A 27,280-nucleotide genomic window follows, 5' to 3' on the forward strand; every position below is an offset into this window, starting at 1 on the left:
TATGCACATATATATATTCTATCAAAAAATATAAATCATAATTAACTACTATTGGAGGACTTTAATTTAGCTCATAAAACCTATTTTTAGGTTTTTAAAGAAATTAAATTATTTTTGGGACACTGTAAGACTATTGCCTCTGACATAGCAATTCATGATAAATCATCTATAAAATTCGTTTATTGTGATAGACATCAATGGCTTATTGGCCTTCACACACATGCCTTTGCCAACTTAGTCATGTATAAGAAGCATATTATTTACAAACTGAAGTTTACCAGTAATTAGTTTGATCATTGAAGATCACATTATTATTGCCCATAGGCTTCCATTCTTCATAGTACACATACATTAAGCACAGTTCCAAATGATTATCAAGCTTAACTTCCTCATCTCTAAAAGATAAGCAAGTATAACTTCCTAATATCCATGCATTGCATTCGACTAGTAGAGTGCTAACTGACTTGGTGCAGAGCTTCATAGAGCCAAAATCTCTGGTGTTTGAGCATGACAATGCCACAAGCATCCTAAAAGAGGAAGTAATTTCGGGACAATGGCACAGATGATGCTGGGAGGCATCTCAGAACTTCGCCATCAGCAGTCACTGTGTATGACTCGGGATCGACTTCTATCTTGGGGAGTGCGTCGTTCAGTTTCATGTCCAGCTTCGTGAGACTGCGAACATTACCGACAGCTTCCACCCTCTTTTTGAGCATGTACTCATTTGCAATGCCTGCCTCTTTTGCAGCCTGTCATTTATAGGAAAAATTTAGATCAGATCAGGAGTAATCTCATGCAAACAATCTTATTTCAGTCAGTGAGGAGTCCAATATGGAGGGATGCATCAATCATTTCAGAGGGGAAAAAATGAGCAAGACTTTATAGATAAACTAACTTGCTGTCATGGGGAATTAGTGCCATTTTATTGCTACTCTTTTTTGAGGACGAATCAACTGTTTAATATGACACGCTGCTAAACATAGGAAAAGAAACTTGAAGGAACTCTAACTTGCCTTGCTCACGAAAGCAATGGAGTTGGAGCTTACAGCCTTTCCAAATGCACCAAACATAGGCCTCATAATAACCTGGAAAAACAATCAGATATTTAGAGCATTTGGATATAAGTCACTAGTTGGAGTTAACAGCGGATTCAATGTGCCAATATATTCAGTTTGTCAGAATCAGAACAGAGAATGGCTGGAACAATTGTTATTCATGACACAGAAGATTCGTTGACATGATAATAGGGTAAGACTGTTCCTATATAAAAAAATCAAAAAAAATGAGAGATCATATGATGTACTGGTTCAGGTGTCGGGATGCTAGCATTTGGATCGCCCATATTGGCCCATGCAATAACACCACCTTTGATCACCATTTCTGGCTTTGCACCAAAAAAGGAAGGTTTCCAGATGACAAGATCAGCAAATTTCCCAGCCTGTCCAAACACAAAATAATCTGAGTGTCTTGCTCTTATGCAATTAGACATCAGCATTGAAGCTACCATGACAAAGCTGCACAGAGATCCACCATCGAAGAAAATTTTAAATAAAAAAAATTATGACTTCTTTCACCATTCATGAGCAAATATCAGTGTTACTCACATGAAAGAGTACAAAAATAATGCTGACATAGTTGTCTTTTTTTTTTTCTTAGTACAGCTCATGGAAACTTACAATATTCACAGGCTTGATAGATAATGGCAATTGGCATATACAATTCGCCCGGTTGCGAGATGGGCCCTTGGCAGCAGAGGTTGAAAAAGGAATCAATGAGACCAAAGGATTCATGGTAAGTTCCTTTAGATCTCAGGTATCCTGTGGTTCTTTTCTCGCAGCAATTGCAGAACAAAATCAATTATTAACTAGATAAGTTAGTTGAATGACTCGATAAGGACGTAAGTTTTTTATACTGTAGTTTGGAATAAACAAGTGTTTCCATGACTCTTTCACCCATCAGATCCCGTTTAAATACCAAGGATGTCTGTGTCGGTAGTAGCCCGGCTGCGTGCCGACCATTGTGTCGATGTGGAGCTATTCTTTAAATATTTTTCTATTTTTATCAATCATTATCAAATCAATTTTAGTCATTTTCTTAACAAACATGATATGATAGATGAAGCCTATTTCTTTTTAATTTTTTTCTTATTTTCATCGATCATCATCAATTAACTACTAGTAAAGGAGGATCTTCATGACTAGTTACTAGTCAAGTTAGATCATCTTCACGATCAATTGATCCCTTAGAGGGCTTAGATAAAATTGATGATGATGAGTCTAGAGATGATAATATGGATGGCGATGGTGATAATGACGAGACTCAGTATGATAGCAGAGATGATATAGATGAGACATGCATCCCTGCTACACAACTTTCTTAGATATTTTATTTTTACAGAGGAAAAAACTTTCACACATGTCACCAAAGATGAGGCCAGACCTAAATAACCACGAGGCAAAATTTATTAGAATCAAAAGAAAAAAAGAAGACCATCTAAAACTCAATATGATGAGGGAAGGACTTGAGTCTATAGGTAGTAAGACATTATGAGAGGTGTGCCCACAGGTGCTAGTGCTAGTTGTTTTTGTACATATTTACTATTCATATCATATCATAGGAGAATTATAAATTTTTTATTTATATGAAAACTATGTGAGACATTACAATGAGCAATACTATCAATATATGAGTTTTGAAGATTATCAATAGTATTTAATGTAATATTTTCGTGTTATTCTTGTGCTGGCAAATGAAGTCTTTAATCCTCCTTATCATTTTACGTTTAACTAGATATTAGTTTAATTATTAAATTATTATCAATTAATATTATGTGTTGGATGTTGTTATGTGTTCAATTATATATGGAGTATTCAATCATTAATATTAGTTTTAATGTATGTATTTAATCATATTATGTGTTGAATAATATATATATTTAAATGTTGCTTTATTTTTAATAAAATATGTCATTTACAAAAATAATCTAAAAATAAAATACTATAAAGTAGGTTTTAATACACATTTAAACTAAAAGCTAAATATTGACATGTCGAATATCCAAAAATATCTCTAAATATCCTAAAAAGTTTTTTTTAAATATTATAAATGCATGTTAGTGGCATGTAAGGGCGTGCCACTAGCACACAGGGAATAGGTTGAGGGTGTGCCGTGTCAATAATAGCACAGCATGGCACGTGCTATTGGCACGACCATTATTGAAAATAACAATTGACAACCATTATTCCAGCAATAAGGTTACGCTTATTTGGGATATTACTTGTAGGAACTTCGTATCATTCAGTCCCTTGTATTTCCATAACCACAGTTGACTAGTGGTGACAAACTTAATCCATTTCACTCTGAAAACAATATAAAGTTCAAAAGAATCCAGTTCAAGTGTGTAATATAAAATTGATGGTAGATTGCACCAGACTTGCATTATAGCTAGGACCTATATGTCACAAACCAAAACATTTGGTCCAACATATTTAACGGAAAAATCCATACCTCAATGGAACCAACATATTGGGAGAAGCCATTAGCTATGGCTGGATTTATTGTGTATTTTGCTATATATCTCTTGATGCGAAAATTGTCATTGTCAGTCCCACTAGGTTCAATTGATCTACCTCTCTGCATCCTCATCTTATGAGCAGTTTGCCATGTCCGAATAATCACCTGATGAAAATAGTATACTCACGAAAACATTAAGGACTCCAAACTTGGAATAGTGGCTGCAGCATCAGAAATTTCACTAATTGAAAATGCATGGGAAAAAAAGGCAGATGTAAGTTTACAGAAACATCAGTTATTTCATCTTGACACAGTAGGAAGAATTAAGAAAAGATCTACTAGGAATTATCAGAAAAAAGAATAAAAAGATGAAAGATCTCTTGTTGGAGTAGTATAACAAGTACCAACTTCTTGTGAGTGCTATTTTATGGTATTACCTCGATTTCATAGCCGAGTATCTCCCAAGGACCCTCAAAATGATCAAGGGTACAAGATGTTAGGATTTCCATGAATACATACATGTTAGAAAAAGCCTTGAATGCATTTTATATCTGTCTAAACTCTAAATAGAAAGGTTTATCAAATGCATTCATAAACTATCTTCGAGCAAAAACTCTGGATTACATCAGAAAGTTCTATTGACACTAATGATGGAATATGTTTCTATTTTCATTTGAATTTTCAAGTAATTCAATTTTTTATTCAAGGGACAAAGGATAAGTATTACTATCTCGTATCAGTTGAACTACTGGCAGAAGCTCAGCCCAACAATGATTGATTTGTAGGTTATTGTACCTCAAAAAAATTTCATTGCAGTACTGCAACATACCGACCTTTCTTCTCATGCTGCCATTAAGAATTTATTGCATGTATAATTGGCCATATACATAATATATAACACAAGCTGTCAGATTGCAATGACCTTCCGTACTTTTCTCAACTTGCAGCAGACAGACCTTTTATTCAAATTCTAATTTTAGATGCTTTGGTGCTCAAATGTACCCACTATGATCGAAGCCTTTTACTCTACAGGGAAATAAGAGAGTATACTATGTTTACCAACTTTGGATCTTTCCTATAGCAATTGATTACAAAGTCCCCATGCTAACTGGCATGTACATGTGATGTGCCAAAAAGAAGTAGAACAAATGAGAAGAAAGCCTGCAGACCTCTCCAATACGCCCCATAGCTTGAGAATCAGAAGATATGATACTGATTGCTCCCATATCATGCAAGATATCTTCAGCAGCAATTGTTTCTGCTCGGATTCTAGATTCAGCAAATGCTACATCCTCTGGAATGTCCTTATGAAGGTGATGACAAACTAGCTGCAGTAAGCAAAGCCCAACTTTAGAGCTACTTTTGCAAGTAACCTGTCAGGAGCAATAGGATAGCCAGTCTTTACCAGCATGTCGAGGTGCTCGTCCACAGTGTTTGAAGTAAAAGGCCGGGTAGGATTTGTCGAAGATGGCAAGACATTTTTCACACCACATACTTTAATGATGTCTGGAGCATGACCACCTCCTGCACCTTCACTGCTTGTCAAACAATAAGGATCATTGTAATGTTTAAAGTTTCACAGGAAGTGTGAAGGTCATCTAGTACATCCTAGTTAGGAATAATCAATCAACCACCTTGAACAAATTTCACAGGAACTGAGAGTTGTTCATCAAACCAGGCCAGCATGAAAGGACAGTTTAACACATTGCCAGAAATAGGGAACAAAAACTGCATGTGATCAGGTATGATATAGTTATTCTTCACTTTAGCTTCAGTCATTCACTCACAGTGGAAGAACTAAAGGCCAATTGGAGTGTGGGCATGAAAAACATATAGGTACATGATACACTTAGTTATGATCTTTTCTTATTACATTAGGTGTTTATTTTTATTAAACTAAGATTCCTACAAGTCGCGTTCGAACGCAGGAGAGGTCACATTCGAACGCAGGAGAGGTCGCGTTCGAACGCCCTTGCGAACGCTCGCAAATACAGAGAACGGATATTGTGTGTTCGAACACGGTCGGGTGAGTTCGAACACTTGCATCGCGTTCGCACATACAGAGAACGTCTTTTGGTGCGTTCGAATGCGATCGGGTGCGTTCGAACGCAATCGACGGGAAAGTTTTAGAATTAGGGTTTCATATTATTTTAGAACTTATTGGTTAGCCTCTATATATATGTGGATGACAACCAAATTGATTATGCTATTAGATTATTGAATTCTTGTCTCTCTATTATCTCTCTACTCTAATCTCCCTCCTCCCTCTTCATCATCCTTCTATCTCTACCGTTGGCAGGGTTTCTCCTAACTTCTAATCTCTCTCCACTGTCGAGCCACCCTTCTTCTTTGGGATCTCGACCACTTCTTTCCCTTCATCTATATCCATAAATCACATCCACAATCCACCTTCATCTCCATATCCATCCATAACCCTAACATTCACTCCACCCGTCACCACCACCATCACCCACATTATTCCGTATTTTTGCCCCTACTACAGTTCGAATCTGCAAAGGGCGTAAATACGAAAGTTGTAGATCAGGAAGTTACAGATCTAACCCAATTGGTTTCGTAATTTTCTGACTACAGGAAAATATCTGACGAATATTTTTCCACGGTTGCGCGGACTGATTCCTGTAATACATTCAGATCTTAAAAGAATAGTTGCGTAGCTTATCTTTGGTTCAAGAACTTATCAGTACATTAGATATCAAGATTGGAGGAAAAAAAAAGTAAAAGAACATGTAATCCCTAAGACACTACCCAAAGTAATAATAAACAAGTTAGAGATACCCAAGTAGGGAAAAGTTCAAGAGAGCAGTTGGGAGGAACTTAGGATAGAAAACAACCAACTCTTCCAGGTGGAGGAGAGATCACAAATGCCATTCATGTTAAGCATTCCTAGAAGTAAACTCTCTGAACTATGCTCAATCACAAGGGAAATTGTCCTGACAAATCATGCTAATGTTATGCCTTGGCACATGGAGCTTTTATGCCTTACTTGGAAGAATTTCCTTCAAAATAAAATCAGCACACTAGTACATAAGCAGTTGAATGATCAGTTCTTGCAACCAAGAAGGACCTCAACCATAATCTACTTCTATCAAAATAAAATCAGCACTCTAGTACATAAGCACTTAATTTCAACACATTTTTTACCTGTGATATGTATGTATTGTCCTATCTTTAAATGCTGCAATTGTATGTTCCACACATCCTGACTCATTTAAGGTGTCTGTGTGAATATTGACCTGCTCAGATTGAATTAGTATATAATAACTGTTGAACTTATGTAAAAGGAAAGAAAATGGTCAGTTACTTGGATATCAAAAGCTTCTGCAACAGATAAACAGTTATCTATTGCAGCAGGGGTGCTTCCCCAATCTTCATGCAGCTTCAAGCCCATTGCTCCTGCCTTAATAATCTCAACTAAGCCCTCCGACTTTGCACTATTGCCCTGCATAATTCATTAAGAATCAGAAGGTATAATAGCAGTGGATATGGTTAAAAGTTTTTGACCAGAGTTAACAACGGCAGCCTATTTGGACAAATCTTCTTAAACAATATCTAACATCGCCAAAACAACAATCATGGGCTCTATGGTTTTTTCCCCCATTAGTTTATCTTGGAAAATGCTTTTGCATGCTCCATGATGTTATCTTGGACAACTTTTTAAAAAGAGCAAATAAACGATTTCCAAGTCTAGTGTAATTGATGTTGTTACAGCAGATGATAGCCATGATATCGAATAAAAGGTTCACTATATAAGCAAACAAATTGTACTTTGACTATGCTTGGTAGACAAAAAGAAGTAACTAAATAAGATTAGCTTTTAGACTACCATTTGGTGCACATAGACAAATGGCAGATAATACCTTTCCAGTGAAGCCAAGATTGATTGGCATATCATCAGTTGATTGCAGCATTAGCTTCATGTGGAATGGTGCTGGAGTACAAGTTGTTGCACGAGTTCCATCTGCTGGTCCTGTCCCACCTCCCACTAATGTTGTGATACCTACGGATATAGGAATATAGTTCAAATATTTTAGTTCTCATTGATATAGTGACTATTTTGACAAAAAAACATAACCAAGCAAACATTTAAGATTCCCAAACTTCTTTTGCTGGAGAAGCAAAAGAGTGTAGAACAAAGATTAAACAACAATAAATTTTAGAAACATCATTACCATATGGTCCACTAATAGAGGTGGTTGCCTTCACAAAATCTCCTTAAAATATTTAGTATTGCAACTTGGCTCTTCGTACAACATTCAAAATGTTGATTAATATGAGCAGTTATTTTTCTCCTCAGAATATCAAATTCTGTATTTCTGTTAGTAGGATATTTTCAGTTTTAGTGGAAACATATTGAAGTCTATGGCCCTAGGCAGAACTGATAATGTAACAGAGGTGCTTCTCTTCTTCTTATTGATTATCAAATAATTCAATGGCTGTATCATGTATGCCTGTATCAACAAGACATGTATAGAAGCTTGCAAACTTAGATATTGCTATCCATTGGCTAAATGCCTGAACCTAGGAGTTGTCCTTCAGTAGTTTCACAATTTCGATAGATTTAGCTTGATTTGTTCTTATAGCTAGTAATATCAGGCAATCCAAAACGGAAATTAAAATTGGATTTCTGAAGCTAAATTGCAAAGACATTATAAATAGTTTAGTTTCTCCAGAAAAAGATCAGCTCTTTTGATTTGAACTTACATACTACTTTCAATGTATTGGTTAAATCGAGACTCCATCTATAATTAATTTCTAACGTTTACAAAGTAAAGAATCCTGACCACTTGAGATTGCTTCTTCTGCCAATTGAGGACATATGAAGTGGACATGGCAGTCTATACCCCCAGCAGTTACAATCATGCCTTCTGCAGCAATAACTTCAGTACTTGCCTATATTTAATACCACAGGTAGTTTTATATATTCACCAATTTTAGAAGAATCTATTATGTGGTGAATGGAAAAAGGGATTACCCCCACAATCATGTTTTCATGCACACCATCCATGACATCAGGGTTCCCTGACTTCCCGATAGCAACAATTACTCCTCCTTTAATACCAATATCTGCTTTATATATCCCTGTATAGTCAATGACAACAGCATTTGTGATAACAGTATCTAAGCAGGAAGAGGGTGGATAGCCTGTAGCCTGTCCCATTCCATCACGTAAAACTTTTCCACCTCCAAATACACATTCATCGCCGTGAATTACAAAATCCTTTTCAATTTCTGCATACAGACCAGTGTCACCAAGCCGTATTTTGTCACCAGATGTAGGCCCATACATATTTGCATATGCTTCCCTGGAGACCGTAAATTCGAGACCAGAATTATCTCCAATGACACCTTCCCTGCAGCAAAAGTTGTCGTATTTTATAGCTAATCCACAGTTGAAAGAATTTTGACTAATATATGTGCAAATAGAAAATTACAAATGCATAGGAAACATTAGAACCTGGCATGCGGCTGATCCTGATGGCCAAAACCATTTGCAATCACATTTTCCATCACCTTGTTTAACTGAGAAGCATCAACAGGACCATCTGCAATGCCATTTCCACCTCTGATAACTTTTTCACCACCAATAGTAACAAGTGTTACACATTTGGCATCTCCTGGCTGGAAGGTTGATATATGAGTTAACAAGAACTAATTTCAATTAGGTTCAATCAAAGTACTGGTGGGTATGATTGTCAGCTTTTCACACCCTTGAAATTCGACTAAGAGAAAGCTAATGATTTTCTATTGCAATGGAATATCTTGACTTTATGAGAGCAAGCGAAATAAACTTATACAGGCCATATATTTTGCAGGAATCCAGAATAAGAATAGCTACCATGTCTGTCATCTCAAGTTCTCAACTATTTGCAATTTAATTATTGAATTGAACAAAAGTCATATTCCATAATAGTCAGGCAGGAATCACAATTCTCTTTCACTAGAGAAGTATATACTATGTGATAAATGATAACAGAGAACAGAATAGTCTATACAGGATGTCTATAGAAAAGGAAAACAGGCTAAAAAGCTAAAAGCTCTCTTGTAGTTGCACTGACATACAGTATGTCTACAAGGGATGAAATAAGGCTATTATCACTAAAATATAAAGAAGTGAACATATGTCTTTAATATCGGGTCTGACAAAAATAGTCTTTTAGCTGTTTTACTAGGTTAGTATGCTGACAAAACATAAGTTTAACAATGACAGTAGATGAATCAGAAAATATGGACAGCTCTTACTGGATGAATGGTGATTCCAAGAGGGAAGTTGGTTAAATATGGAGGTATCAATTGAAAGGAAAACTATAAAAACTATGGACTACCAAGAAAAATGACTGCCCAAAGCATTATTCACTATTGCAGAAACTCCATATAGTCCCCTATTAATAATCATGTTGGAGATTAAAAAACATGTTGGTTTCTCTGAACTAAAGGAGAAAAACAGGTAATGAAAATATGCAATGTAGACATTCCAAAATTAAGATCAACAAATCATAAATCACAAACCAACAGAAACTAAATGTCTAGGATCATCACCTCAAATCGAATTGCTGTTCCAGCTGATATATTTAATCTCAAGCCATAGGCCCTTCTTCTATCAAATACCAAGTAAGGATTCACCTCTATGAAGTGATAGTGACTCCCAATCTGTAAGTTGAACAATGATTTCAGTGATAAAACATGATTATATCCAAAACGGAAAAAATAAGAACAAGAAATTAGATTAAAGTTCCAGCATCTTTCCCATGATAATTCTATTTTCTGTGTAAGAGAATCTGACATAAGTAATTAGGTTCTGTTAACTCACCAACTACTTGAAAAGATTAAGCTATTAGAGAATGGTGGTTTACATTTCTCAAAGAGGAATTTATCCATTTCTCCTCTTCCCCATAATAACCACTTTCTATGCAAGAGAATATGACATAACTAGCTGCACTTCAAATATCTCAAGAGGAATAGGATGGCAAGCCATGTGAGTGTTGTAAGACTCAACGATGGCCGTGCCAGTGGCATGGGGCATGCCGAGGCGTACCCTAGCACTGCAAATGAGAGCAAGAGAAATCGATACTATGGATAAGAGGCACAATAGAGCCAATGGTAGCAGCAACCTTGTCCACCCTACTCAACTGAACAAACATCATTGGAGCCTACAAGACTGAAAAGCGGGTAGGCATGTCTCCTCAACAACTAGCTGTACCATACAGACTCAACCCTCGGCAAAGTGCCAATATGAATCAAAGTCCCAGGCTCCGAGCCAAAGATGCAAAATCTAGGCATAGCGCATAGAAAAACTGGTAAAGATGACGACACTCTCTGAAAACCTCATAATCTGCTGGTTAGGATGTATTAGCAAATTGCAGAAAAATGAAAGTCTCCAGAACTTGCAGTTGGGATGTGTGTCCAAACGGACTACGAATGTTGAGTGCTCCTTGTCATGCTAATCTCATAGTAATTGTCACTGTGTGTGTTCACAACAAAAATCCAGCATATAACTATAGATCTATCACCTTGTTGAGCAGCTTGGCACTAAATAAAAGATGATATTCCTGGGCTCCGTTTGATTCAACGAAGCGAACTCAAAGATGGTGCCAAAGATTTGCTACATTAGTAAAAAGAATAATATCTGAGCGAAGAGCCGTGTTAATAGATGCAATCAAGTAGGCTCTAACACAACAATCATGAGTCTTCCCAGCTATGTACTCCGTGGGAATTTGTCCTTTCTCATCCAAAGCATCAGAAAGCACAAGACTAGATTTGTCGAGATGACAACTCAGATTATGATCATTGAATGCACTTTCTACCATGGTGGAGATATGGCCAGCCGGCAATAGTCAAAAGCAAAAATTCTACAGAGGGTGGGAGATTATCATGAGTTAGATTTGTAGTGGCCATAACAATACAAATTCAACAGCAAAAGAAAATTGCAACTGCGACAACGGTCGTTGCGTAGATTGCAACAAAAGATAGTCCAATTGCCGAAGATCAACGACAATGGTAACTGCCAAAGGTGATGCAGAACAATGGTATTAATAAAGAAAAGTAATGAACAAACCCACGAAATCCACCAACTGGCTGTTGGAATCCATCAACAAAAGAAAAAAAATCCAAATGTTCCATAAAAAGCAGGACAAAAGAGTCAAAAAACTAAAATGATCATAATGCAAAAAAGACTAAAATCTCCTCATGAAAATCTCTACCTCACAACTCATCATCTAACCAAAGCATCACAGGATGGGCTGCCCTCCTGTATTTACGTGAGTACATGTGCCTAAAGTAGTGTCCGCACTAACTCTCTCGAGGTGGGAGAAACTCGACTCCGTCAAATGGGGCTGAGGGCAACTCTAGTAGAACACCCAGAGGTCTGGATTTATCTGTTGAAGCTCCTCGCGTGATCCACGTACTATCATACTCTAGGAGATTTCTCCATCGGATTAAGAATCGATGAACTCCTCCATCAGCGTTAGATGTTATTCGTTCATCAAAAATAGCATCTATCTTTTCTTTTTGTATGAATGGAAGATGGGAAGTGGCAGGGTTTAAAACATGTATATCTGCTGAGGTGAAAGTACGACATTGATTGATTATTTTATCTACATCATGTTTGAGACTCGGCCAATAAAATTGGCATTCCACTTCTTCAATGGCCTTATCCTATCCAAATGATCTAAAACGCTACCAACGTGAATCTCTCAAACTAAAAAATCACGTACAAAGTTTAAAAATGATGTAGAATAATGGCATTAATAAAGAAGAATGAACAAACCCATGTAATCCACCAATGGGCTGTTGGAACTTGGAATCCACCAACAAAAGAAATAACATTATCAAAGACCTCCAAATATTCATTAACCCCAAATGATAATATAACAAGCTTTATATAGGCAAACCCTAAGAAGGATAAAAGTATGCCCATAATGGACTAAAATCTCCAAATATAAAAATATCTCCCTCATGACTTATCACCCAACCAAAGAGTCACTGGATGGGCTGCTCTTCTGCATCTGTGCGAGTACACGTGCCTAAACGAAGTGTCCGCACTAGAAAAATTGGCTTACGCATGAGTCTTAATTAAGGAAACTTCCAAACTAAGGAGTTCTTACCAAAGTAGATTCCAACTTTAGTTTCCACAGACTAGAACTCTTATTTGCATGAGAAGAGATTTTTTCGAAGAGTTTCCACGGACTAGAACTGCCGATGAGTTTCCAACGGCAGAAGTATTCACATAGGAAGTTGGAAATGATAAGGAGTTCAACGAAAGGACTCTTTACATGATAATTGATAATAAAAAAAAACAGATCTATGTAGGTACAAAAATTTTGCACATGAGGATCATGAGAATTATACAAGAACTTTTACTCGCTTAGGAGAGTTGTTCGATGAATAGATTTGCTAGATGAGAAGATCGGTTGGATGGAGCCCTAGGACTTTGATACCATGTTACGAGAGAGAAAAATATGTTTTATTTCTCATTAAGGAGAGATACATATCCACATGCACATCTAGTATGTTACCCCTCAAGGTAGTGTTACGATCGCCTCGTGGAAGATGGTTTACTATTCGAGTTGCTAATCTGGGCAGAACTCAATACGAAATTTTCAAAGGCAATAGGAATCGATCCAACCATTGAAACGATCTGAGATTCGGATATGTTATTCCTCTGAAAGTTAGGAATCCAACGCAATCAGAATCTTATTGATCAGGTTAGTAGATCAAAAGATATGAAGAAAATAATGACCAAAGGTCAGAAAGTGACGGGATGAACGTGGATGATGTGGTTAGGGTTACAGGGGATGATGATGGCTATAGTGGATGGATTAGTACCTTGAACAAGATGAGGTGGGAGAAGGGAGCTTCCCAGTATGACTGGTCGCTGGAGGGAGGGAGGAGAAGAGACGGAGGATTATCCTCAGTCATAGAAGGAAGCTCGGGTTAGATACCGAGGGAGAGGAAAGAGGAGGGAGAAGTTTGGCTCAAGCCTAAATGCAAAACAAGTTCAATATTTAATAATCCAAAGATGGTTGTTTTTCCACATATTTAGATGCTAGCCAATTGTAAAAACTAAAAAAAAAAAACTCTCTTGGAGCGCACGTGCGCACCCTTCACTCTTCAAACTCTCTTGGGGCAGCCGTGAGTATCTCGGCCGAATCCAAATCTGGTTTAAATTTTTCTCTATAAATCAAACCCTAAAACCTCTCTTTTTCTTTGATCACAGCTCCCCCTTCTTCCCTCTTTTCATATCCTTCTTATTTTTCTTACTGTCAGAGTTTTCGCTGTCGAATCGGAGCGCCGGAGCACTATCGGAGCGACCGAAGACCACTCTACGACTCATCGATCAGTCTTCTCCGATCCCTCAATTTTATTTAAAGTTTAATAAGGTAAAATGAAATTACCTAAATTGGGTTTTGCGGCTTCGTCGGCAAATCAGGCTGACTGGCGGCTTCAAGTCGCTGCTGCTCGTGCTCAAGAGCTCCAAGTCGTTGGCCTTGCGCCATGGTTGCCTTCTAGGAGGGCCCTCATGGCTCAAATCACCGTCGACCATGAGTTATGAGTGTTGATCATCGTCGGCAACTTCTCCTCCACCTCGTGTGGTTGCTATGGCCATGATCGTGGGGGGAGCTTAGAGTGTGGCCAGCAACCGCCGACAACGGTGGTCGCCGGTGGACTCTTTCTCTCTCTCTCTCTCTCTCTCTCTCTTCCTCGCATCGAGCTACTCGAGGAAGAAGGGTTGGGTGGGGCTCGGGTTAGACCGAGCCAACCCCTTCCCTTTTGTTTTTTTTAGTTGCGGGTTCGGGTTGGATTTTGAATCCAAGACCCGACTCGAACCAAATTAGCAAATGGTGGGCTGCGGGTTATTTCTTGGGCCTTGGCCTTGCCCGCAGCCCAGCCCAATCCAATGGGCTTAAATCAACCCATTTTAGTTGTTTATTTAGCTTTAAATCTTAGAAATCATGGTATTGCTTTATTTCAAATTTTATTGTTATTTATTATTAAAGGTGGTGATTTTTAACACATGGACTAAAGTTTAGAGATTTCAATTATCTTACCTGACTCGGGTGAGTGGGTTCACTCACATATTTATTCCTATTATTTTTAGTATCTTTTATCTGACCATATATTTCTTTATATGCAAATTTATTTAATGCATTTTTTTGTGTGCAATTTAATTATTTTTTTGTGCGCAAAATATATATATTTCAGTGCACCGCTATATTTCATGCAAAATTGCAAAATTTTAGTAGGAAAAAATATAATTGGTATTTTGGTATGACTTAGAAAATATTTTCGGTATAGATCTCTTACGACTTGTCATGGTGACTCAAGTCTAACTAAAAGTCCAGGAAATAATCATATTTCATATTACTACGGTGACTTTCTTAGGTGACTCTGGCGGGGTTAGGGAACAGTCCCAGAATAGATCGAAATACTTCCTGAGATGACTCCAATCTTTCTCAACAGTTTAGTAAAAAAGATAGGGTGCGTTTATCACATGGTGACACTTCCTGATAACCCTAATCGGATCAACTATGAGGAAAAGACCAAAGCGTTATCTCGAGGTGACTTTTAGTAGATATGGATCCATATGATATATACCTAATTAAGACAAATGATATTATTATTATCGAGAAAATTTTTGGTATGTTGAAACTGAGCATGTTACGAGTTATGACTTTCTATTATTATTATTGTTGCTATTATTGTTACTTCAAGAACATGCTTAGTAGAATTGCCCTTTTATATCGCTAAATTTGGATTTTATTTAACGCTATAAATTATAAATTTATTTGGCTTTTGAATGGATTTCACTCACTAAGCTATAGTTGTTGGCTCATGAATTTTCCTCTTCTAATATTTCAAGTAATGATCAGCGTGACAATTGAGCAAGATGCACCGGGACCTTACTTCCACTTAGAACCTATCTATTTACCTTTCCATTCCTTTGGTCTTATGTTTTACTATTTGTAAATTCAATTCATTTAGAGACATAGCGATGACATTTGTTATTTTCATTATGATTGGCTAAAATTATATAAATCAATTTTTTTTAATTTATTTGTCATTGTGTACTTAAAAACCCTAAACAAATTCTAATACGAAATAACTTAATCGAAGTGTGCTCGAACGCCCTTCGATCATGTTCAAATGGCCAAAAATCGTGCTCTGAATATGCGAACGCTATTTAGGCGTTCAAATGCCCAAAAACAGTGCTACGTGTATGCAAACGCGAATCAGACGTTCGGACGTCACATTTGAATGCAGCTGCTAGAAATCATTTTATTTTTTAAAAAACAAAGACAGAAATAATACAATTTGAAGCGGCTTAGTCATGTCTAATATGTATCTCAATCAAGAACCACAACACATAGCATAAGAATATATGCATACACAGGGAAAAACATATAAGCACTACATTCCTAAATAAAACAAGGAGAATAAGTTTACCTGTATAGGCCTATCTGCCTTGTTAACAACTTCCAATTTAACAGCCCTACGCCCCATATTAAGAATAATATCGCCATGTTGGTAGATTACCTCACCAGGAAAGATATCATCTTGATCTCCAGAAAACTTTTCAAGTGAAGGAACTAAAGAAGCACCAGCACTAATTAGTCAGGTATAAAAGAAAATGGTTTCTCAACATTTGCAGTTTATATCGTTCCCTTCATTTCACAAGAAAGATGGCAGCTTCAAACAGTGATGCTTCAGTTGAACTAGTGAAACAATTATCTATCAGTTATTGCTGTTTATGAAAAAGTGTGAAATGCTCAGAGTTATGTCTAATAATCATGTGAAAAGAGTTCCTTTTACATTCTTTGAAATGGTTACAATTTCATCAACATTCTAAACTCCTGCTGAGTTATTTCTTTCTGGCTAAGATTTGAGTAAAGAATTGGAAATTAGGAAAAGAAAAGGAGAAATAAGAGAAAGCATATTTAGGCTCCAAGACAATAAGAATCTGATAGAAACTATGTTTCTTTCTGCAGGGAAAACCATGAAAAGAGAATTAAAACAAATAAGTATATCATACTTATAATTAGAATCACAATTCTTTTTTTAAAATTAATATGGCCACCAAAGACCTAGACTTCAATGCTGATTTACAATATTACGGACAATTAGGCAAGGATTTAGATTGTCTATTAATCAATTCAAAGAAACTCAAAAAAGATAGTAAAAGGCAAATCAAGATGGTTTATAGGCCTATCTAGTCCAAAAGTTTTTTTAATCATGGATACAAGAATACAGCATCAGTCCTCTACATCACGAATAATTCATGAAGGTTGACAACTCGGCATATCAACAACATTAACAATTGTTACGACAAAAAATCCCAAAAATTGTTGGTTTAACATCATCAAAAATTAAAAAGAGGGTCAATATAGTCATCAAAAGAATAAAAGATATGTCAGAAAGCTAAAAAGAATTTTCTGCGGGTCCTCGAGTGACAGTGCCATTAAACATACATAGATGCTTTTAAAAAGATTATTAGGTTGAGGAAAGTTGGACTTCAGGGTAGTATGCTAACTATTAGAGTTATTAGAGTTATATTTTATTTAAATAGGGCTAAGGCTCCCTCTTTCACATTAAGCAATACATTTTCACTAAAATCCACTCTTACCTATCTCTCTTCTCCCTCAACCTATTCTAGGGTTAGGTCTTGTATTGTTTCCTAGTACCAAAGAAACCCAATCTTTAAGGACTCTTATCTTTTTTGGATCTCATCTACACCTTTCTCTGAACATCATCAAATGTTTTCTCTTTTTTTTTTCTTTCTCCTTCCTCGTCGCATTTTTCTCCTTCACCTGCAGCATCCCCTCTTGGCAGTCATCCTCCTCAAGGCCGGCTTCATCATTCCTTCTCGAGGTCGGCTTCATCCGTGACCGATCGAGCAATCACCACTAGGTTACTTTTAAGTGAAATACCATCTATTTCTGCAGCAGTTGTCTTCGCGCCAAACCAATAGTGATTTGGCTCCCATGTAGCCATCTTCATGTTGCTACTCCTCCCCTACAGCCATCTTCAAACCATTGTTTTCTTCCTACTGTAAGCCATCGTCTTCTTCCTACAGCCATCTTCACGCCACTGCTCCTCCCATGTGGCCATCTTTAAGCCACCGCCTTCTTCCTGTGGTCATCTTCACGTCGCTACTCCTCCCCGGAGGCCATCTTCAAGCCTCCATCCTCTTCCTGTTGTGGTCCACCCACTGCTCCTCGCACTGAAGACAAAGAAGCCATGAAGGCCATTTTGATCAAGACAAATCTCTTTGCTCACCCAAACAATTCTCTACTCATCAAATGTTCGAAAAAAAGTTTGTGTGAGAAAATTCCTAATCGCACTCATATTTGATAGATAGCTATCTCCTCCAATAGCAACTCATGTTTCGGTCGGTTGTGAGAGTGTCCTTAGGCACATCAATGACATCTCTGTAGGGTGTGCTTGCACTCCATAGTCATCTAAACACCACTATAGCCTCTATTGAGTCTGACATGCCCAAAACCATTCGGAGGTTTCTTTCTTTGAGTATGTTGAGTGGGTTCTATGTGACAGAGGTTTGTACCTATCTTATCTTGTAGATTGGCTGATAGTTTCGACCTCAGCTCTACACATTATCTTTAGCTCTGGCTGTCTAGACTCACCTCAATTGTCGATTCATTTTTAGCTCAGTCGCAACACTTAGAAAGCCAAATCGGGTCAGCTCTCTATCCAAGACTTCTATGCTCGTTTGACTGCTAAGCTTACATCATTGGAACCTACTCTCTGCCCCTCTGGCTTGGCAATTGCTTAGCATCACCGCGATGAGAATTATGTGATAGACTTCATAGCTGCTCTACGTCTAGAGTTTGGACATTTGACTTGCCATTTGTTGCATCACCCCGCTCTTCCGAGCATGGATAGTGTCATCGCTAAGCTATAGGTTGAGGAGCTTCGACAGCACCTCCTACCTTCTCAATAGATATCCTCTACACCATCTTTTACTGCCATAGAGAGTGTGCTTGGTATTGTTCCTACTCCTTTACCAGTCATGACTGATATTTCTATTACTTCTCGCATCACTCATGTGCCCAGACAAGACCATCACTCTTGCATCTTATGTGCACTCATTAAGGTCGTCCTGGTTATTTCACTACTCACTGCTATTGTCTTCATCTTGAGCTTGCTCCCTGCTCTGATGGGGGACGAAGCAAGGACAAGAGTCATCATTTGGATCCCTCGACTACTATCCCAAGCATCATCTCATTTGGTCATTTAACCAATCCCACTTTTGGCAATCCTCAACTCCAACAGATTCAACAACTCATTTACGAAGCCCTTAACTTCATTGGTGCTTCTACTTCTACCTCTGCCGTCTCTAGTATGACTAAACCCTGGATTTTTTATTTTAGCATCTTAGATTATTTGATTGGTGAGTCCTCTATTTTCACTAGTCCCACCCCTATCTCTCTTAGACTTTTTCATGTTCACATTGCTGATGTGTCTCTCACAATGGTCATATTAGCCCCATGGTGGATCCTACTAATTTTCTTACTTTACCTGATGTTTAGCTTATTTTCAGTCCTACCATGAGTCTTATTTTTGTTACTCAACATTTTGACTCTAGATACACTATCTTTCTCTTCTATTTCTTGTGTTGTGCAAGACTCATCTACAGGCCAGAGAATTGGGACTAGTAGTCTGATTCATGAGCTTTACTACTTAGACTAGCTTCACCTTCCGCCACCTAGTCTTAGTGCTTGTCCTATCACTCCTCTCTCTCCTTCAAACCTGTGGCATTGGCATCTATGTTATGTATTGAGTCAGCGTCTTAAGACCTTGTGCAGGTAAGTCTTAGTTTTCTCTATTATGTATGTTTTATTGATCATTTTTCTCATTTCACCTAAATTTACTTTGCGCATCAGTGTGTCAGATCTATTATGGTGTCTTTTTTATGACTCGTACTCAGTTGGGTCAATCTTTTAAGATTTGGTTTGATGGTGCTCGTGAATACTTTTCCTCTGAGTTTCATTCAATTCATGCTTTTGTTGGCATCTTACCTCAGCAATCATGCCCTTAAAACAAAAGGATTATTATCTTCTTCAAACTATTCATGCTCTTCTCTTTAAGGCTTCTATTTCTCGCTCTTATTGGACTAAGTTTCGTTTTACTGCTTCCTATCTTATCAATTGAACTCCGTCACTCATCTTTGCTGATGTCACCTTATATGAGCATATCTATGTTATCTATGGCACTTCACCATTTTATAAGTCATCTTTGTGTCTTTGGTTGTACTTATTTCGTTCTCTTTCCTCCAGGTAAAAGCAACAACTTGTCCCCTCTAGCGACTATGTTTTTTCGGGATATAGTCCTAAGTGTAAATGTTATCGTTGTTATAACACTTCTGCTTGTCGTCTTAGGATATTGCGCTATGTCACTTTTCTAGAAAAGATATCTTTCTTTACCTCCGATATCTTGTCTACTTGGATTTATCCTTTTTGGATCCCTCTACTCTTATCTTATCTTCCATCCCTCAGATGTCACTAGTCCAGCTCCTTCATTTGCCTCCTACAGGCCTAATACTTCTCTATCCATGGACACTTCTCTACTGCTAATACCTTCTGCCCCTCCAGACCACTCTCTTTCTGAGTCTCAAGCCCTTTCAAAGGAGTATTCCCCCTTCCATGACGACCTTGCAATACTTTTACACTTACATGTTGTGTCCCCTTACAATTGAGCCTTTGTCTCCTAGTAGTGTCCCTCCAAACGTTTTATCGTTTACTGTGATGGTTCCTGCACCCGTTCATCACTATCCAAAGCGTGAGTGACGGCTCCTGCACCCGCTCATCACTATCCAAAGCATGAGAATTGCCCTTCGGGTATGATTTTCTGATGTCTTCCGCTATATGTTCTCCTAAGTTTTATGCCTCCTTATAGCCATCCACTCCACTCTCAACTCAAATCCTATCGTGAGACTGCCTAGGTTTTAGAGTGGCAACAGGCCATGGCAGCTGAACTTTAGGTCATTTAGTAGATGCATGCTTGGGGATGTTATCTCTCGCCAGCCCAATATTGTGTCTATCAACTGTAAATTAATTTTCAAGGTCCAATATCGACCTGATAGATCCATTGCCACATACAAGGCTTGTCTAGTTGCTTGAGCTTTATTCATTAATATAGAATAGACTATGAGGAGACTTTTACTCTTGTTGCCTAAATGTCTTCTGTCTGTACTCTTCTTGTTGTTGCTTATGGTCGCTAATGGCTTCTAAATCAGATGGACATGAAGAATGTATTTCTTCATGGACTTCTTGATGAGAAAGTGCACATAGATACTCCACCTAGTTTTCCCAATCCTCTAGGTTATATCTGTCGATTGCGACAAGCCATCTACGAGCTCAAGCAGGCTTCTCTTGTCTAGTTTGATCGACTTCACACGTTCTCATAGACTACAAATTTTTAAAAGAGCATCTCTAAGCCATCCATATTTCTGCCATATTCAGCTTAGGGTCAGGTCCTCCTTTTTTCTATATGTTGAGATATGATTATTACTTGAGATGACTCGGTGATATTCACTCTTTAGCAGCATCTTCGATACTAATTTGAGAATCGGTCCTATTCGGTACTTTTAGGGTATTGAAATTGTTCAATCATCTCAAAGTCTTTTGCTGTCTTAGCAAAATATATTATAGACATTCTTAGTCGCGCCATTATCATCGACACTTGTCTCGCTGCACTACATTCTCTAAGAGTACCGAGCTGGTATTATTTCTCTATATAGCCTCAACACTAAGGAGCAAATTGTCAACTTCTTCATGAAGTCTCTTCCGCTTCTACACTTTAAGTATTTAGTTAGTAAACTCTCAATTAATGAATCCACCTTGGGTTTGAGGGGGAGCAGGTATTAGAGTTATTAAAATTATATTTTATTCATTTATTTTAGATACATTGTGCCTTTGTATAAATAGGGCTAAGGGCACTCTTTCATATTAAGCAATACTTTTTCATCAAAATCCACTCTTCTCTTTCTCTCTTCTCCAACCTATTCTAGGGTTAGGTCTTGTCTTGTTCCATAAACTTTTTATAAGTTGATAATTATTAAACTCTGCTTTTCCACAAAATAGAGGAATAAGTGAACTGGCAACGTTAAAACTAAACAAAGAAAAAGGAAGAAACTCTCAATAAACTGTGATACTGAGTGGATTGGACAACAACTAAGTATTTGATCAGCATGTATGATGTGTGCATGAATATTCATGCATAAACTCATCAATAACTTATAGCTGAATCCAGATTTAGAACTATAGCTTGTGCACAAATATTCCAATACAGAAATTTGAAGAATAATTTTCAGTTAACATTTACATCAAGGTTGTAAGTTGGAAAGAAATTAAGAGATTATATTGTGAATAAAATGGTGTGATAGAACATTACAACCTGGAAGAAAAGAACCACGTAATGCCAGTTCCAAATTTCCATCAACTCCCGCAATAGGATCATGTATGGTGATTAATTTTGTGCCATCCAAGAAGGTTCCTTCAACCTATGAAGAACAAACATGCTAACAGTTGAGATAATCAGATGTTATTAATCGAACCAAAAGAAGAAACATGTTTTTATATAAACTCTTTGGTTGAACCATATTAGAAATTTAAAATAGCCTACACATTTAAGTTCAGAACAATGAATGATAGATAAACATTTAAGATATTTAATATATTGATCATAGAACCTATTGAAATCTTGACTATCTCAAATATGGGGAAGGCTGTGTGCAGTTGGAAGGGATTTCTAAATTTTTTTTGCAGATTTGAGGACAATGGAGGAGAAGAACATTGTCATTGGGGAGAGACGAGAGGACCTCTTTTGGTAAGACAAGTAGAGAAGAAGAGAAGAAGAGAAGATGAAGGTGTGTTCTTTGGAAACTTTGGCAAGAGAATGGGACGGTTCTTGTCAAATTAATCTGACAGCATATATGAGATAGTCAAAATTTCACTTACCTCAATTTAACCTTTGTTGAGAGTCACGGGAGGATGCTTTCTGGGTATTGTAGATAAAATGTAGGGCTCAATTTGGATACGTCAAGCAGGTAGGGCTTGAATTATACTAAACAGGTAAATGTAGTTCTAATACAATTTTTTCCCGCATCTTTGGGTACTATAAAAGCAGTATAGTTCAAAATTCAAGAAAACTCCTGAAATTACAAATGCCAAGATAGGAATAACGCTTGATATTATTAGAAATGCCCAGAAAATATCATATTCGCGAAGCAGAAACATGAATGTACTCCTAATTAATGGGGAATGTGCTGAATTATTTGATTCGAGTTGGCATTGTAAATTCTTGATTTTCCTCTACTCTAATTTTGTATTACTTAACTATTGTAAAAGGAGTAGTATTTTTAAAGTATACACCAATCTAGTTATCTATCTATCTGCATATTGCATCTTTTATCATAACTTCACTTGGAACAACAGGAATCAACTCGCACTATATCATAATTCCTAAACTTGAATGACATCTAATATGCAAAATAGTAGGCCAGTTGCATATGTTTTGAAATTTATCGTTTGGATGGCCTATTGGATAAAATCTAAAATAGAGGCAGTCTCAAGAACGAGTTTTGAATGCCCACAAAAGAGCCCCTCTTCCTTCTCGCCCCTGTTCCACACCATTTTCATTTTTCATTCGTTTTTACCTTCTATATATCTCCATAATATTTCCCTCGTGGTTCATTTCATTGTTCATGAGCAAGGGGTGTAAACCAAGTGGGAGCCAAGCTAATTGGTCAACCTTTGGGATAAAAATGTTTAGTTTTCAACAAAGAAAAACAATTCAGAAGAAAGTATCTTTCAGAAGAATGTTTAACTGTGTTCATGTAATCTGTATGACACAAAAGAATCAGCCATATGTGCTGTTCAGGTTCTCACTCTTCTTGTTACAAATTTGAGCCTTTGAGGGAGCTTCAGCCTGAGAAGAAGCACTTGGGAATTCAATAATAAGGATAAAGAGGATAAAAAAGAATTTTATGATTTTATCTTTACTAATGTATTCAAAAGATCCAGTCAATAATTCAGCACTTTCTTACTTGACCGTCCATCATATATCAAGTTATCAACATACAATTGAACGAAGCAAAGAAGAAGTATAATGCATAACATTTGTAAATCTGAAATATTCATCTATAGGTTCATTCTAACAGAGATTTACTGAGCAAAATCTTGCCAAAGAACTAACCTGAACAGTATCTAAAAGGTGTGGAACAGCCGAAAGAACTTGTCTCCTAATAACCAGGAAACATCAGAATAATCAGGTTTAAATTTTGAAATGGTATTAGCTGAACATTATATAACCACTGAATTCCAGAATTAATAGTTAGTAAACAAAAACAAAGACAACTCAATATGAACTTTTTGTCACATATAGCATGCCTAGTTCTGTTAGTTTTGCAGATCTAAGGCATGGTGGGCTGTTGGACTTTGTACCTGTCTTTCCACACTATGGAAGCTCAGCTTAAGTCTTCTGAAATACCACTATATTGAGCTTTCAGTCTTTCACACTATGTGTAATGATTTGTCCAGGATCATATGTAACCATTTGGAATGTTTCACGAAAGCTGAAATCTTTCAAAGAAAGAGGATCATTTTTCTGATTGGAAGACAAAGACATTTTTCGAAATCGACACATTTCTCTTCAATTCATAAAGCTATTTTCTATCCAGTAGGCTCAGAAAGGATTGATAAACGGTCAACAGCTTTGCAGTCAACATAATGCTTATATAGTTATAATTCATTTCTTGTAAAACTAACGCTCTTTTAAATATCTATTTTCCAAGGCAACACTATCTTATCATCCGGATGTCTTTGTTTCAACAATAGTATTGAGTCGTCAGCAAGAGAATTTAGAATCCTACAGAGCAGTCATCTTGAAAAGGTTACCACAATTATTGTATAGTCTTGATTGGAATTCTTCCTTCCTCTTTGTGATGGATCAGGTGAAAAAACAGCAAAGAGAAGGAATGGTGAACTGATACTCTATCTGATAGTGACACTTTATAAGAAATTAGAACTACAATTTCTCCTGTAACCCCGCGTGTTTTCCTTCCAATAAAGACAACCAAAAGCAAAGATACAACATAAAATATTTTCTTAGGTTACAGGCAACATAAGTAAACCGACACAAGTGTGACAAAAGGTTTGAAAGAAATCAAGAATAACAATACAAGAAGAATAACACTAAAAAAATTTAACAAGTACCTGATATCTGTAAATAATAAAACTCCAAATAATGGGGAAGGACATGAACAAGAATAACATCTGTACAGACTAATAAGTAACCATGTCAAAAGTAAAAAAGAAAACTCCAAATAGAGAATCGCTGCTTCCTGAACCAAGCCCATAGATGATAGGGAAGAAAACTTTAATCAACCTCAAAATTTCAAATGCAACTATATCCCTAAGATTCAGAAACTCGTAAGAGATCCAAAATAACCATTTCAGCTGCTGACAAAAATCAAGAAGTGTATATCGAGGTTGCACACCTGCCCAGTAGTTGTTTTCCCATGTCCATCAAAACCGTAACACTTTTGTCTCCATCACGAACAAACTCCAAAATCTATGGAGAAAAAAAGATGAAGGACAAAAAGATTATGGGACTCCCAAGGTAAACTAAATGATTCATGACGAACGGATTGGCAGAAACACAAAAAGTGCACTAAATCATCATGAAACCAAATTACGGCCGGCCTTCATACTTGTTTTCAAATGGGTGGTGTCTCGCATGAAATGAACCTTTTGCGATTTAAAACATAATCATGAGAACTGAGAAGTACATCTACATATGGATAGATGAGCTACTTATCATTAATAAAAAACATGACAACAACAGAGTAAAGATAGATAAATAGGAAAAGGAAATATGAAGTGCTAGTGCATTTAAACATTTCATCTTTATAGCTATAATACTCCATCCATTTGAGTAGTTAAGATATTGTGAACTTCATATCAACATCTGTATATATCACACTATTATTTTAATTATAAAGAATGGTTCAAACTGGTAACAAACTGTTAGTACTTTTGTTGGCAATTCGTGTTCAAAATAAAGTTGCTTATGTAATTTGTGCCTAGTCTTTTTGTATCAGCAGTAGAACAAGATGTGTGAAGATTGGCGAAGAATTTCGAGTTCAAATTCTGCATTACAGGCCAGCGTCCGAACATAACTATTTGGTGTTCCATTCTTCCTCGAGCATCCCACAAAACTTGGGTTTGAACAGTCTCATTACGACTTCTCTAGAACGTTAAAGTGTTGAGGACCATTCAAATGTTCTCAGATCATTTTTCCAGAACATCGAAATCTCAAAGGTGTTTTGAATTATTCCAGTTCGGAATTTCCAGTACTCCCAAGTTTAGTTGGGCGTTCAAATGGCCTTAAGTTCATTTGAACGCATGCACTGATTATGGTATTCTTCAAGGCCAACTTTTATTGAGTTTTGGGGTGACTTAGGAGTTTGCACGAGCACTATATAAGTCAACTCTTCACGAACATTGATTGACAGATCAAAACGACAGTTTTGGGGTACTCCATGATGGAGGTGCTGATTTGATCATTGAAGGTTCCATGAACGAGTTCTATTCATTTGTGATTGTTGCTGTCTTGAGAGTCATTAAGATAGAAGATACAATCTCGAGGGCTATAGAGGTTGAAAACCAAGCAAAGAAAGCATTACATTGAGGAAGGAGTCAGCAAATTCATTTTACAGACTTAATTGTGGGTATCAATGGATTGTCTATTAGTTTTGTAACTGCAGCATTTATGTTAGTGTTTGGCTTGATCCTTTGATAGGATCTGTAGTTTTTATCCCGGATGTACAAGGAGATTTTCCCATAAAAATCCCCGTGGTTTTCCATTTTCTAAAGGTTTTAAAATTTTCAATTAGTATCAGAACTTATTGAAATTTTTAAAACCCTTGGAAAACGGAAAACCGAAAGAAATCACGAGATACCAAACTGGAAAATAATCACTAAAAACAATCACAAACCATGGAAATGGATTGTGAAATCATGCAGCATCTCAAGAATATTTCTCAAATTCCTTACCAATACAATCAAACAGTTACCATACTAAATGATCACCATCATAGACCAAACAGGTGGAGAATAGACAATAAGAGTACCTGAGTTGCTATAAGAGCTATTGCCTCGGTATAATTCAAGCGCAAACCGCGAGCCAGGCGCTTCTGCGCAAGAAACCCAGCATTGTGCAATGCCAACTTCTCGACCTCTCTAGGCGCCAACTTCATCTTTCAGATTGATGTTATGATCACTTTCCTGCTCAAAAACGATGGTCAAATAACAACCCAATATCCTAACTACTTTGTTGCACAGATCAACAAAGCTTGCTACAAAGATGAATTTAGATAGCATTCAAACTGTTTGTAAGAATGACTGACCCAGTTAGCAGGAAAGGAAAGGAGAGGAAGAGGTATGCTCACCGCCGCTGACGGAAGCCGGAAAGTCACCGCCGCTTTGTACTTGTGCCGGACGGGAGCGCAAGAAAAGTCGTCGACTTTTCGGATGGTTTCCATGGATGATGGATGGGAAAATATTAATACCTTGGATTCTCTCATGACGCAAGCATTACATCGCACTTCCACGTGGCAAGTACTAGAATTCTCGATAACGGCTTCCTTTCAAGGTTAAACTTTTAATTATGTGATTCTCTAAACCCACAAAGGAGTTTTTGTCCAAAATAACTATGTTTTAATTTATTTTTA

General features: G+C 37.1%; 1 protein-coding gene across 1 annotated transcript; it reads right to left on the reverse strand.

The window, feature by feature from the left end:
• Positions 1 to 225: 225 nt before the first annotated feature.
• LOC140801677 (urease) lies at positions 226 to 27,090 on the reverse strand. Its single transcript, XM_073156903.1, has 19 exons — positions 26,999 to 27,090; positions 26,681 to 26,834; positions 25,046 to 25,119; positions 23,743 to 23,788; positions 21,943 to 22,048; positions 15,976 to 16,118; positions 10,072 to 10,182; positions 8,990 to 9,153; positions 8,507 to 8,885; positions 8,316 to 8,424; positions 7,392 to 7,531; positions 6,836 to 6,973; positions 6,676 to 6,767; positions 4,919 to 5,048; positions 4,683 to 4,841; positions 3,508 to 3,678; positions 1,304 to 1,438; positions 1,014 to 1,085; positions 226 to 749 (listed from the first exon to the last, which is right to left on the reverse strand). The coding sequence occupies exons 2-19, from the start codon at positions 26,804 to 26,806 to the stop codon at positions 528 to 530; spliced, it is 2,517 nt and encodes an 838-aa protein (XP_073013004.1). The 5' UTR covers positions 26,807 to 26,834; positions 26,999 to 27,090; the 3' UTR covers positions 226 to 527.
• Between the last annotated feature and the right edge of the window lie 190 nt (positions 27,091 to 27,280).

The sequence above is a fragment of the Typha latifolia genome, chromosome 15, assembly GCF_019914945.1.
Source record: "Typha latifolia isolate L0001 chromosome 15, TyphaL0001v2, whole genome shotgun sequence".
Taxonomy (NCBI): Eukaryota; Viridiplantae; Streptophyta; class Magnoliopsida; order Poales; family Typhaceae; genus Typha; species Typha latifolia.

What these genes read in the sequence shown, in the direction of transcription:
- LOC140801677 (XM_073156903.1), bottom strand. Translation starts at nt 26,806, where the DNA reads ATGAAGTTGGCGCCTAGAGAGGTCGAGAAGTTGGCATTGCACAATGCT. An exon ending in ACCTTTTAGATACTGTTCAG is followed by an intron (nt 22,049 to 23,742) that starts GTTAGTTCTTTG and finishes TGTTCTTCATAG; the next exon opens with GTTGAAGGAACCTTCTTGGA. An exon ending in ACGTGGTTCTTTTCTTCCAG is followed by an intron (nt 16,119 to 21,942) that starts GTTGTAATGTTC and finishes GTGCTTCTTTAG; the next exon opens with TTCCTTCACTTGAAAAGTTT.